Raw genomic sequence first — 13,729 nt, 5'->3', positions numbered from 1 at the left:
GCATCTTCTTATGCATGGCGTTCTTGCCGTACTGGCGTGAGAGCTGCTCACTGAGCGCCTGCAGCTCGCGGCCAAACTGGATCATGCGCTCCGTGGCGGCCTGGTTACCTCCACACAGCTGCCTCGAACCACAGCTGTCCTCTAAAAAGAGAAAGGAAATAAACAAGCTCATTTAGGCATGGACCTTTTGCAAAATCCATGACCGCATTTCCACCAAGAGCTACACGTATTCTTAAAATAATTAAGGGTAGATATGCAATAAAATCAGACAGCTTACACTTACCAAAGACATTGCAATATTTAACAGGTATATTGTCACCAATAGATTTCCTTGTCTACAGATATCTAGATGATGATAATGTGTGGGCGGTACACGGTGAGAACAATAACAGCTGCATGTGGATATGAGACTTCCATGGCAGATTAGAACTACCCATCATAACTAGACCTAATCTATTTGTTTTGTTCAACAATTATATCTTTCCATATAAATATACAGTATGCAGTCAGTCAAAATGAGTGCATCAGAAATCACAAGGTTCATTCTCAATGAGTTTTCTTGAACACTTGCAACTTAAACTTGCTTAAACTTGTCGATTACAAAGTCTTTGTCTTATTACATTATTTATTTGTAGGTTTTGCTATAGAACAGCTTTTTGTTTCGGACCTTCTTTGTGTAATTTAGCAGTAGGTTCTGTATCCCTTTTTTCCATTGTAAAAGTCAGAAAAAAATTATTATTTACTAGTGTTTTAATACCAATCCTCACACTGCTTTTCAAACTGCAGTATAATTAAATGGATGCTGAACGCATCCAGTGGCTTATGTTTTAAAGCAGACTAAATGTGTAGTGACATGTATGATTTAAAAGCTCTAAAAAGGCTTTCCAGTCTCTGTTTCAGACTACTGCATCGGTCCCTCCTGCATACAGAAGAGCTTGGTTTAGCAACAGCCAGAAGGGGGGTTGAGGTGGAGGGGGGAGAGAGAGAGAGAGAGAGAGAGGCTGGTCAGGGCTGATCTTCAAAATGAAGGGGGGAAAAAAAGAAAAAAAAGAGTGCTTAATTATCCAAGGCCCCATCTACACATTCACATCATGATTGGAGAGCATTCGGCTATGTTAAAAACAGCGTGTGTGTCTGTGTGTGTGCGTGTGTGTGCGTTTATATATATATATATATATTTGTTGTTTATATATATATATATATATATATATATATATATATATATATATATATATATATATATATATATATATAAATAAAAACACAGCACACAATGCTTTTAGAATGTCATCAGATTACCCGGGCCATTTCTGGAACAAGTATGGCTGTGATCAAATCTCAGATTGTGTAAACATTATTCATCAAAAGTTGCATACAATCAAATCTGATTGTAAAACAAGCCTACACAATCACTAGGACAGTTTCCTGGTTGGAGTGCGTGTAGATTTGAGTGGAATATCTTAACAGCCAGAAAACTGCTTGATTTGCAGTTAAATAATCTAATCACAATCAATACCATTCATAATTATAGCAAGTATAGTAATGTGAGCAGTTTAAGTAGTACCCCACCACCACAACCCCAATATCGAAAATAACACTTATATTCATAATTTTGCACAAGAGAACCTTTCACTAAAAGCAGAAGAATCACACACAAAATGTTTTATCGTGCAACTCTGGAGGTTATTTCATAATCGTATCTCAACAGCTAAAACATACCAGATGTGGTGTGTATTCTGTTTTTCAGTGATTTCGTTCAGCATTTTGCTGATTTGATTTAAGGACGCGTTTCTTTCAGTCATTTTGTTATAGTCGCTCCAGCACCTCACTCGGAACCATGCAAGACTTTCTGACAGCCTCGATACTACAGGGTTAGTACTGAATACCTCAAAACTGCACCAGCTCCAACAGCTTTATTAAGAAAAACTAAAGTACGATAGACTAATGCACACACAATTGCTTGGATATTTTATATCATACCTTTAATTTCAGTATAAAGTCAAGACTGCAAAGGCAAAGCTCATGGACCATACTTTCAATCACTGAAACTGTGTTTCAATCAGTATTATTTTAAATCTTCATTCTGTGTGCACATTTTATGCCATTTTTGAAGACATTTTATTATTGTTATATGTATAATGTTGTAATATGTATTATTGTTATATGTATAATTCCACCTCCTCTGTACAGTGCCTGTACAGTGTGATCTGTACAGTGCCTACAGTGCATGTTTGACTCCAAAAGTACTGTTTGTTTGACTAGCGCGATTGCGCCGTACTGTGCCCCGGACCGCTCGAAGACGTGGACTCGGGCATGGTACGGCGCGATCACACTACTCAAACAAAATGGACTTTCAGTTCAGTTCACCTGGATTAGATCACAGTAGATGCGTACTGTGCTTGAGCACAGAACTTGAAACATGATGTTGATGATGTGACTGTCAGCTGCATCCGTAAAAATCTTCTGATACGTGCAGCACGAGTAAGTGAAAATCGACGCGCTGCATAAGTGAGAAATATATTAGGCAATCTATTAGGGATGTGAGAGCACCGAGTGTCACCGTGCCCCAAACGACTCCAAATAAGCCATAATAATAAACTTTATTTTATGTAGCACCTTTAAAAGTAGCTTCTCAAAGCGCTTTACATAAACAATCATGTATAGATAGAAATCATAAAAATAAGTATATATACCAAACAGTAAAAAAAATGTTTTTAAATAAAAAGAATTCAAAAGTCAAGAAACAGCTATCCTAAAAAAAAAAGTAAAAAAGTAAGATAAGTAGTGTTACGATGATGGACTTCATTGTGCTGTCTGAGAGTGCTTTTCTTCCGACTTTCTTCAAAACAAAAAGCCGCATCGTAATGACGTAAGCATGCTAAGGCCCGGAAAGTTAAATGCAATGTGAGTGCAGGCCAGCAGGGGAGTGGGGAGGGGTGGCAATCGTGCTTGGGCATGGTACAAGGCAACCAGGCCTAGTGAGAGTACGCCCTTAGTTCTTTCCTTGCTTCTTGGATAACTGACCTAGATAAATTAGTGTGTTTCATGTAAATGATGTGTGTATATGAGGGCACGTTGTGGACAGCCATATGCATATAACATGTAAATCAGTGACTAATGGGTGGGAAGCTGAAGCTGATTCATCATTTGTGCTCAAATTAGTGACGTTTGATGTGTCTTAAGTCAGTTCAATGAATCTATGCAGATGCAGATTTGTCCTCCTCCTGCACACTTTACCTAGATAGCTTATTTGCATAATGTGCACGTGTTCTGATAAAAGTGTGTATAGAATGCAGATGAAGAGTAAATATCAGGTGTAAACACAACAGTGAGATCAGGTTATTTGTTTTCCAGATATAGGTGTCTATACACACTTTGCATAGTAATGTTAAGGTGTAAACTAGGCTGAAAATATTGTCTTTCTACTTTTTCAACACAGGATTCAAGCAAACCGGTCTGGGTGTGTAATAACAAACTTTTTGTTAGTACTTAGAAAAAGAAGTGTATGTACGTACCTGCTACTCCATTGCCCACGCTGCTGTCATCCCCTTGCATGATCTCCTGGTGCTTGTAGGTGCCGTTCATGATGCGGGTGGAGGAACTCTCGGCCACTCCGTTACTGTAGTGCTCCGCCTCAATCTCCATCTCGCTATCACTGTGCACACACACAGCACTGAATGAAAATGAGATTTTAAGAAGGCTTAGAAATCGATACAGTATAAAATAATGACATCAAAATGCATGAATGAAAACTTAACATTAAATTTCGTTAATATACAATGTGCTCTCGCTTTCTCTCTACCTGGTTTCCTGGTTGCTGGTGGTGCTGTGTGGCTGGGACTTGGTGGAGTCTGTGGAGTTGGACTCTGAATAGTTGACAGAGGAAGGTGAGGAAGAAGGGGAAGAGGAGGCGGAGCCAGCTCCGGGGTATTTAGTGTGGCCCTTGTTTTTGTTAGAAGGCGTCACACCATTACTGCACGTGGGACTGTCTGCTCCTGATCAAGGTGGAACAAAGTTATAAAGTGCACTCTTCACACCCAAATCCAATTACCACCCAATTACCACTCCAACAGAAGCTTGAACAAGACAGAGATAATGGTCAACATGCTTAGGATGTTAGGATGATCTCACCAAGACATTTATGGTAATCATCAAAAACGCCCTCTGATTTTAATCAGAACAATATATTAATGGACAACAGGCACCAACACATGGGGGAAAATGTATGTGACTATGGGTCAGCCAATAACACACAGTCTGGGGTGGGGCTTTAAGACGTATTGAACAAGATTGAAGAGAAACTAATTGTTACTGTCAGCTCACATCCTGAGGTGCCCAACTCTGCCAACTCTCTAAGTGCAACTCATGCTAGCTTAATAATGACTCTATAGCTAATCATTATGAATGCTAAAAAATGCCTAAATGGCTGTGAGAGGCTATATGCTAAAATAATTTTAGATGTAAATTTACACGTTTGTATTATCCAACTGAATTTTAGCAGGTTAGTCAATAAAGTACTGCAGTAGCTACACAGTACACTCCAGACGAGTGCTCAGTACATTTCATTTTTCTAAAGAAGAAAGAAAAAAAAAAAAAAAGACTGAAAGATACATAAACTTATGGCCAAAAGTTTGTGGACACCCGAACTTCACATCCGTATGTGGGTCTTCCCCAAACTGTTGAAATACAAATGGTAATGATTTCCCAATTAAGGGGCCCAAACCTGTTCCAGCATGACAATGTCCCTGTGCACAGAGTGTGTTACATGAAGACATGGTTTGCCAAGGAGGGTGTAGAAGAACTCGAGTGGCCTGCACAGAACCCTGACCACAACCCCAGTGAACACTGTTGGGATGAACCTGAATGGCGATTACATGCCTCTACAGGCCTCCTCACCTGACTTCATTGCCTGACATCACTATTGTGCCACTCTTGTGGCTGAATGGGCAAATCCACACAGCAATGTTCCAAAATTTTGTGGAAAGCCTTCCCAAAGAGTGGAGGTTATTAAAACAGCAAAGGTAGGCCTAAATATGGAATGGAATGGAATGTGATGGTTAGATGTCCACATACTTTTGTAAAGTGTAGAGATGGTAAACAAATATTTTTACATTTCTATGCATGTTTTACCAATTTAAAGAGCACGTTCTGTTTTCGACTCTCAGAGAGTATACAGCAGAAGTCGCAACTGACAAACCAGCAATTGCGTACAGTTCTCACTTACAGACGGAGATTCCCATACATTTCCCATGCATTTTCTGACTAATACCAAAATAATTTACAAAAGCATTCCCTTCTGTGTAATGTCCTGTTTGACAGATTATGACCACTTGAAACCGGCCCTACACCGCTGTTTCAACTAAATAATTGTGCACACACTAATGATTTGGTCTGAAAGTGTCATCATTGTTAAGAAAACAACAACAACAAAAAAAAACTGTCACCTGTGCTATGCAGGTGGGGGTTGGTGGCTCCGTGCCGGGGGCTAAGGCTTGGGGAACCGGAATAACTGTCCTGGGTGTTGGGGGAGTGGACACTAAAGCATCGTACCTCGCTGTCTGTACCATTCACCATCTCCACAAACTGCCGACACCTGGAAAAGATGAGATGCCCATGTTACAGCACTGTGTATGTGTATGTGAGACATCTTCAAGCCATTCATATGTCAAAATGAGTCCAGATATCTCTGCAATCCCTTAACACACCCTGACTGACATTCATAGCTTGGCAGTCCAGACACTTTTGTGATATCAGTCACACTCGCTGTCAAAGTGATTCAAGGTTTGAGTGAATCTCTCAGACTGTCTGTACTGCCATGGACGTGCTCCTATTAAGCTGATTCATTCAAAGGGGTACACTTTCAAAGGGGTACGTAAGGGGTACTTACGTGCTCCTATTAATCTGATTCATTCAAAGGGGTACTTACAACATTCAATATTGCTAGTGTAGATACACTAGCTCATCACTATCCCTTTATTCTACGTACAAGCAGGCAGACAATGTAGGTAGTATATGTTTATCTGTAACAGATACTATAGGCAATTAATCTGCTACCAGTTAAGACTTCAATAAAAGTAAACCTGACCTGCTATCAGAGGCCTTCTCCCAGAACATATTTTCTGCTTTCGCTGTAGTATGGCTAGGGTGTGATACAGTACAAAGTTGTGGGGAAAAATGTTGAAGTGCTATATGTTGTTATTTCTACATAATACTGTATCGCATTATTTTGACTTGGGCTACATTCACACAGCAGGCAAAAGTGCCCCAAATCTGATATTTTGCTTCAGATTTGTTATTTGCATGGCTGTGTGAACAGCAAAAAAACACAATGTGACATTTTAAAGTCTGATTTGGGTCACTTTGACCCACTATGTGGCAACGCAACCTCTGTCTGAACAGGCAGAACGCAAATCATGCGGTTTTCCCATCAATCCACCTCGACATTCATCATAATTTCACACTACCAGGAAGGACAAATGGAGTATAAGAGTGAAGGAGGATTTCAGTGGTGAGATAGTGAAGTAATGGACCTCATAAAAATTTGGGGTGATGTTGCTGTGTAAGCAAAAATTAGAAGGCATATATTGCAACTGCTCCGTGTTTGAAGAGATTTCAAAAGAAACGGCCAAATGCAGCCATAGGAAAATCTGCAGTGCCAGGTTCAAATTTAAAGAAAATAAGGACGTGAACCCAAGGAGCAGCTGTGGCTGAATAACATGCCGTGTTTACAGTGAGCTTGAACGCATCACATGACACATTGTTCCTTTGCACATGCAGGTCCACTCAGGAGCGTGATAACAGTCTTAACAAAATAAATAAATAAATAAATAAATAAATTAAAAAAAAAAAAAAAAGATTTGGTCAGTAAATTGTATTTGGGCCACTTTTGCTTGCTGTGTGAACATAGCCTTAATGACTTGCAAGATATTATGTCATTATTTTTGATTTAATGTCTCATCCTTTGACTTGAGCGCTAGGAGTCAAAATCTAAAAATAGGGCAGACCTTCTATTAATTAAACACAACTGAATAGACTACTGTCCAACTCTTTTCAGTGAGTCAGACCATTTGGCTCAGCTCCCCAATAAGAGCTGTCTCTTTTGGCCCGCAAATGGCTCACCCCTTCATTAATGCTACTGTGCCAGCTGTCTAAGCCTCATTAAGAAGATTTCCTTACTCTTATTCTGATAACTGATTGCCTCCACTTATAAAACTTGACCATGTGCAGTACATCTTCAGGCGGATCCTCCCAGTCATGTCTGAGAGCCAAACCCACATGTCACCATTCACACTAACGAACAGCTCAGATGTTGAAAAGACGTTTCCATGGAAGCATTTGGATTAAAATCACATTTTAGAGTAACAGCTTGGCTACATCTATAAAACCAGCTCACATAGATGAGCAGTTTTTCCACCTACGTTAACCTAAAAAGAGCCAGCCTGTTCGCAAATGACACATCACGAAAACGCACGTCATGATTAACGTCTCTGGTTGAACTCGCGTCTCTACCAGCACACAAATCTTCTGCTGAAGGCTAGTAGTCACTATGCTAAAAAAGTAGGGAATGGGTATTGCGACCAATTTGGCGATTCGATTCTTATTATACGGTTTCGATTCGATATCGGTTAGTTATCAATATTTCATTTAAAATGTCAGTTGCGCAGACATGGAATCCATGTTTTAATATAGATGCTGGTAACTGAAACCCTCCTACTTAGCTATATTACTGAAATACACATTTACATTAGGGGCAGTGGTGGCTTGGCGATTCAGGCTCTGGGTTGCTGATCGGGAGGTTGGGGGTCGAGCCCCAGCACTGCCACTATCTGGCCCTTGTGCAAGGCCCTTAACCCTCTCTGCTCCAGGGGTGCTGTATCATGGCTGACCCTGCGCTCTGACCCCAACTTCCTGACATGCTGTGATATGCGAAGAAAAGAGTTTCACTGTACTGTATGTGATCAATAAAGACTCATTAACATTACATTAACAATAGGACTCACACAATTATGTTTAATTTTTTTTTTACTTTTATTTTGAGTAACATTGTAACAAGAAATCATAAATATGTGCATACAATGAATACGAGGTAAGCACAAACTGCACATTACTGTAAAAAAAACAACAAAAAAAAAAAACAGCAGCATTGTAAATGAGTGAAATTCATTAATAACTCGAAAAATGTTTAAGAAATAAAAACGTTTTCAAAATTCAAAATATGAAACATGGGGACATGTTCAGGATGAGAGGCGAACTACAGATAATTTTCACATCCTCTCGAGTAAAGCACGCGCATTAAGAATCGATTCGGGGATTTCCCGATATCAATACCTTTTCATTACATTGAAGATCGATTAAAATCGGAGAATCGATTTTTTTTACCCAGCCCTACTAAAAAGTGTCTTAGGTCCCGTTCACACCTGGCATTAACATGCGCCCTGGGTGATCAGATCAGCGATATGTCAGCGATATGTATAGGTGTGAATGGGCTCAAATGTGTCTCGAAGACTCAAACCATATTCGGAGGTGGTCTTGGATGCATATGGCCACTTCACATTCGTCGTACAAAAGTGAATGAGTCTCAGACAGCGATAAAGGACCAACTAATCGACTGCGTCATTGCCCTAGTGGGAAAATATGTCCTCAGTGCGAGACTGTTTGGAGATAGTGCTGAATGGGAGAGCTCTCTGCCACTACGCTAATGGATAAAGACAATGCTATAACAGCAGAGACAAAAACAGTTGCTATTCATAATTTCATGTGTCTTCTCATCTCTCATTCATTCTGTTATCAGATCACACAATTAAAATGTTTGTTACATGAGATACTATTCACAGGACAACTCCACCTGAAAATAAACGCAGCAGAAGACTGATGTAATAACCGTGCCTGACCGTGTCTTTCTCCAGCAGAAACCAATGAAATCCGATCAGAAGTGGTGACTCATCATGCCAGATGTGAACCACTAGGATTGTCCACTTGAGATCTGATCACGCAGGACGCATGATAACTTCGGGTGTGAACAAGGCTTACTTATTACTCTCTTCAAAAGTCCTTTTTCTAGTGACTTTAATTTAAGACACATCCCAGTTTTAAATGGGAAATGGTCTGCACTTAAATAGCACCTTTTAACCATAATGGTACTACAACACACTTTACACAGTTTCTCATTCAACCATTCTCTCGCTCTCTCTCTCTCTCTCCCTCTCACACACACACACCCCCACCCAAACACACCCACACACACACACCCACCCACCCACCCACCCAGCCAGCCACCCAGCCACCCAAACACACCTACCCACACACCCACCCAAACACACCTACCCACACACCTACCCAAACACACCTACCCAAACATACCCACCCACACCCCAATGGACTGCCATGCAAGGCGCTAGCCTGCCATAAGGAGCAACTTGGGGGTCAGTGTTTTGAATGATTAGATTGTTTAAATTTATTTATTTACAGTGCTGTGAAAAAGTATTTGATTTCTTCTGCTGTTGTGTATATCTCATATTAAATTGTTTATGAAATTAAAACAAAACCTGAGATAAAACAAAGGCAACCTGAGTAAACACAAAATATAGTTTTTAAATGATAATGTTATTTATCGTAGCAAAAAATTATCCAATTCCAACTGAGCCTGTGTGAAAAATGTATTTGCCCTATTTCAAAGGCTCTGGGACCCCAAAGAACTACAGTGAGAGCCATTGTCCCCAAATGGAAAGCGGGCGACCTTCCAAAATTCCTCCAAGAGCCCAGCAACTACTCATCCAGGAAGTCACAAAAGAGCCAAGGACAACACTGAAGGACCTACAGGCCTCTCTTGCATCAATAAAGGTCACTGTTCATGACTCCACTACCAGGAAGACACTGGGCAAAAATGGCATCCATGGAAGAGTGGTGACGCAAAAACCACTGTGTAAAGAAGGCGTGTTGTTTGAGGCTCTCCGTAAAAGAAATGATGGTTTAGCCACAATAGCATGTCTGTGCAATGTTTTATTTACAGTGTCCATTAAAAAAGTCCCAAATCGTGCCATAAATATTTACAAAAATAGTGGATGAGAAAAGAGAGAAAAAGATAAAGAAATAAATATCAAAATTAAATTAAATTAAATATTTACAAACATCTCTTAGATGGACTTCCTTCCACAAAAAAGATCAAGCTATTTTGTTGGCACTTCCGTTGCACAACCATTCACGATCCCACCCCACCCCAAATGTGAGTAAGACCCACGCTTAAAGAGTCAAGGCTCCGCCCACATGGGTAATTCAATTAAAACAGGCAAGTATAAGGGGAGTATTTGTACAGCAACAATATGCACATAACTGATATTCAGTATTCTGAACATTAACAAACAAAAACAACAAAACCAAAAAACAAAATAAGCAAATGATAAATAACACAGACAAATAACAAAAAGAATATTCTCCTTTTCCCCCTTAAACATAGACACAGAACAGTCTGACCGCCAGAGGCATTGCACAGTGCATGGTAAAATCTCTGATTAAAGGATCCGTGATCTGCCACCTGCTTGTAGCCACTCACGCTTGCCATACCCCCGGCGGACCAGACCCAGAAGACACAACATGACTGATAATCCACACCACAAACAAACACAATGACTAACAAATATGCAGATAAGTAGTAAAGATTTTGTGATAAAACTTATTTTATGAGAGAGTGATTAGCGGAAAAGAGTGGGGTATAATGAAAATGTATGCGTGTATGAGAATAAAGCAGTAGCACAATCCCTAGCGTGCACCTGAGGAAAAGGCTAGTGTGTGTGTAGGTGACTCGTAAGGCATTATGTAGATGTGCTGTCTAGGCCGGTGACAGAGTCCTCTGTCAGATACTACTAACCGAGAACAACATTAAGGCTCGTCTGAATTTTGCCAAAACACCTTGATGATCCTCAAACCTTTTGGGAAAATGTTCTGTGGATTGATGAGTCCAAATTGGGACTGTTTGGAAGACAGGAGTCCCGTACATCTGGTGTAAAATCCTAACCAAGCATGGTGGTGGAAGTGTGATGGTGTGGGGATACTTTGCTGCTTCAGGGCCTGGGCAACTTGCAATAATTCTGGGGCAATTTCTAAATTACTTCCTATTCACTTACATAGGACATAACATAATGGAGCTACCTAGTGCCTTCACATGTAGTATATAAAGACATTTGAGATTCAGCCACAGATGCATTGCATGATTGTGCTCAAACGTCTTTATGTTCCCTAAATATTAAAGCAGGGGTGTCCAATCTTATCCGGAAAGTGCCGGTGTGGGTGCAGGTTTTCATTCCAACCAAGTAGGAGCCACACCTGAGTCTATTGAAAGCCACGATCAACTGATTAAACAGGTGGAATCAGGTGCGTCTCCTGCTTGGTTGGAATGAAAACCTGCACCCACACCGGCCCTTTCCGGATAAGACTGCCCACCCCTGCATTAAAGCATTAACATGAAACCAGCCAACTACTTTTTTTTTCCTTTTTTTTTTTAAACTGCTGCTCATGCGGTCACAGGGCAGAATTACATACTCTGAGGAAAAGCGCAAATCTGCCCTCTTCCACATACATGACCTCACAGAGATTGTCTAGTGTCGCTGGGATTTACAGGGGAAGAGAGAGAGTATTCCGTCCCTGCGTCCCAGATAGGATGACCAATTTTGCTCCCTTGGCTCTCGGCGACAGAGAATGCATTTCTGTTGCTCCTTTGGAGCCCCTCATTAGCTTATTTTTATTTTGAATAGTATTTCAATAGTGTTGGGTTTAGTGCTGCGCTGGAGAAGTGCTATTAGAACCAGTTCCTGCCTACTATACTACAAGGTATGGCAGTTAGTATGGTTTACCTTACATCATCTAGGGCATGTACACAAGTTTTATATATTTAATTATTTGTATTTTTAATATTTGACCGGCTAGTAAAAATTAATAGTTGAATCAACAGTACACATTAAATGCCATATTTATGAAGGGTGCAAGGTAACCAGTTCCAACCAACTAATTATGTGATTTACCCAAGAGGTCCCCCAAGCCCAAATGCACAGGCTCTCCACTGTGACCGGTCATCGACCTGAGTGCAACCTGTTGACCCAGTAAGAGACTCCTATACTTAGACCGTCTGTGTGTCTGTGTGTGTGTGTGTGTGTGTGCAGAAACTCACTTCAACATGAAGAGTAAATTGGGGTTGCGTTCTAAGAGTCCGGGGTACAGCTGATGTGTGGCCTCAATGGCCTCTCCAACACGACCTTCCAATACCAGCTTCTGTATTCCTATTCCCACATACAGGAGAAACACACACACACACACACACACACACACACACTCTTACCCTCTATGCAAAACCTAGCCAAATGCCTTGTTGCCAAAATGCCCGAACCCATGATCAACATAATGGCTTGAAAAATAATTACACTGACAAAAATGAAAATAATAATAAAAATATCACTCCATAAGTGCATGTCTAATGCCAACAATTTCCACAAGATAACACTGAAACTGTACATCTGTCCATAATACTTTACAATACTATAAACTGATCAACAAGCTTATTAGAAACACCTGTATAAATGAACATTCATGCAGCTATCCAATCAGTCAATCATGTGGCAACAGCACAATGTATAAAATCATGCAGCTACATGTGAAGAGCTTCAGTTAAAGTTCACATCAAACATCAGAATGAGGAAAAATGTGATTTCAGTGACTTTGACTGTGGCATGGTTGTTGGTGCCAGTCAGGCTGGTTTGAGGATTTCAGAAACTGCTGATCTCTTGGGATTTTCACACACACAACAGCCTCTATAGTTTACACAGAACATCAGTGAGCAGCAGTTCTGTGGGTGGAAATGTCATGTTGATGACCGAGATCAGAAGAGGATGACCAGAGTGGTTTGAGCTGACAGGAAGACATTAACTCAAACCACTCTTTACAACCCCGATGAGCAGAACAGCATCTCGGAACACATAAACTGAACCTTGAGGCAGATGGGCTACAACAGCAGAAGACCACATCAGGCTCCACTCCGGTCAGCTAAGAAAAGGAATCTGAGGCTACAGTGGGTACAGGTTTACCAAAACTGTTGAAGATTGGAAAAAAACCAGACAATATTAACTGAAGCTCTTGACAAGCGAAATCTTTTGTTTTTGCTATATACTGAAGACACTTGGGTTTGAGATCCAAAGATGATAGTTCAGAATTTCAGCTTTCATTTCCTGATATGTACACCTAGATGTGATAAACAACTTAGAACATGGTACCTTTTGTTTGAACCCACCCATTTTTCAAGTGACCAAAAATACTGGAACATATGACTGAAAGGTGTTTGTTGTTGCCCAGGTGTGTCCTGTTAGATTGACTGTTTAAACAGTTAATAGTTCTGAATGTCTACTCTTGGTCTGAGCCCTGGGTTTGGTCTAAGCCCTGCCTCTGAAGACTGTATTTGTTGTTAAAAAGGATAAACCAACATGAAGACCAGAGAGCTGTCTATGGGAGAAAAGCAAGAGATTTTTAAGCTGAGAATAGAGGGAAAAATCAATCAGTGCCATTGTACAAGCATTTGGCATAGCCAATACAACAATATGGAATGTCCCGTTAAAGAAAGAAACCACTGGTGTACTAACAACCAGACATGGACACAGGTCGGCCAAGGAAAACAGCAGCAGCTGATGACAAACATTGTGAGAGCTGTGAAAACTCCCAAAACAACAGTCTGTGACATCAACAACCTCCA

General features: G+C 40.5%; 1 protein-coding gene across 4 annotated transcripts in view; it reads right to left on the bottom strand.

The window, feature by feature from the left end:
• Positions 1–13,729, bottom strand: part of ranbp10 (RAN binding protein 10) — a 63,025-nt gene that overhangs the window by 10,935 nt on the left and 38,361 nt on the right. For 2 of the 4 annotated variants that reach the window (XM_053623164.1, XM_053623161.1), the window contains exons 8-12: positions 12,161–12,269; positions 5,445–5,593; positions 3,803–3,995; positions 3,516–3,673; positions 1–141 (exon numbers count right to left, since the gene is read on the bottom strand). The exon at positions 1–141 is cut by the window's left edge and continues 5 nt beyond it. In XM_053623164.1, the coding sequence (XP_053479139.1) occupies positions 1–141; positions 3,516–3,673; positions 3,803–3,995; positions 5,445–5,593; positions 12,161–12,269 (750 nt within the window). The remainder of the gene's footprint in view (positions 142–3,515; positions 3,674–3,802; positions 3,996–5,444; positions 5,594–12,160; positions 12,270–13,729) is intronic. The other 2 variants (XM_053623162.1, XM_053623163.1) reach the window with 2 other exon arrangements.

Source organism: Ictalurus furcatus, chromosome 4 (assembly GCF_023375685.1).
Source record: "Ictalurus furcatus strain D&B chromosome 4, Billie_1.0, whole genome shotgun sequence".
In the NCBI taxonomy this organism is placed as follows: Eukaryota; Metazoa; Chordata; class Actinopteri; order Siluriformes; family Ictaluridae; genus Ictalurus; species Ictalurus furcatus.
This window is presented reverse-complemented; position numbering and strand designations above follow the sequence as displayed.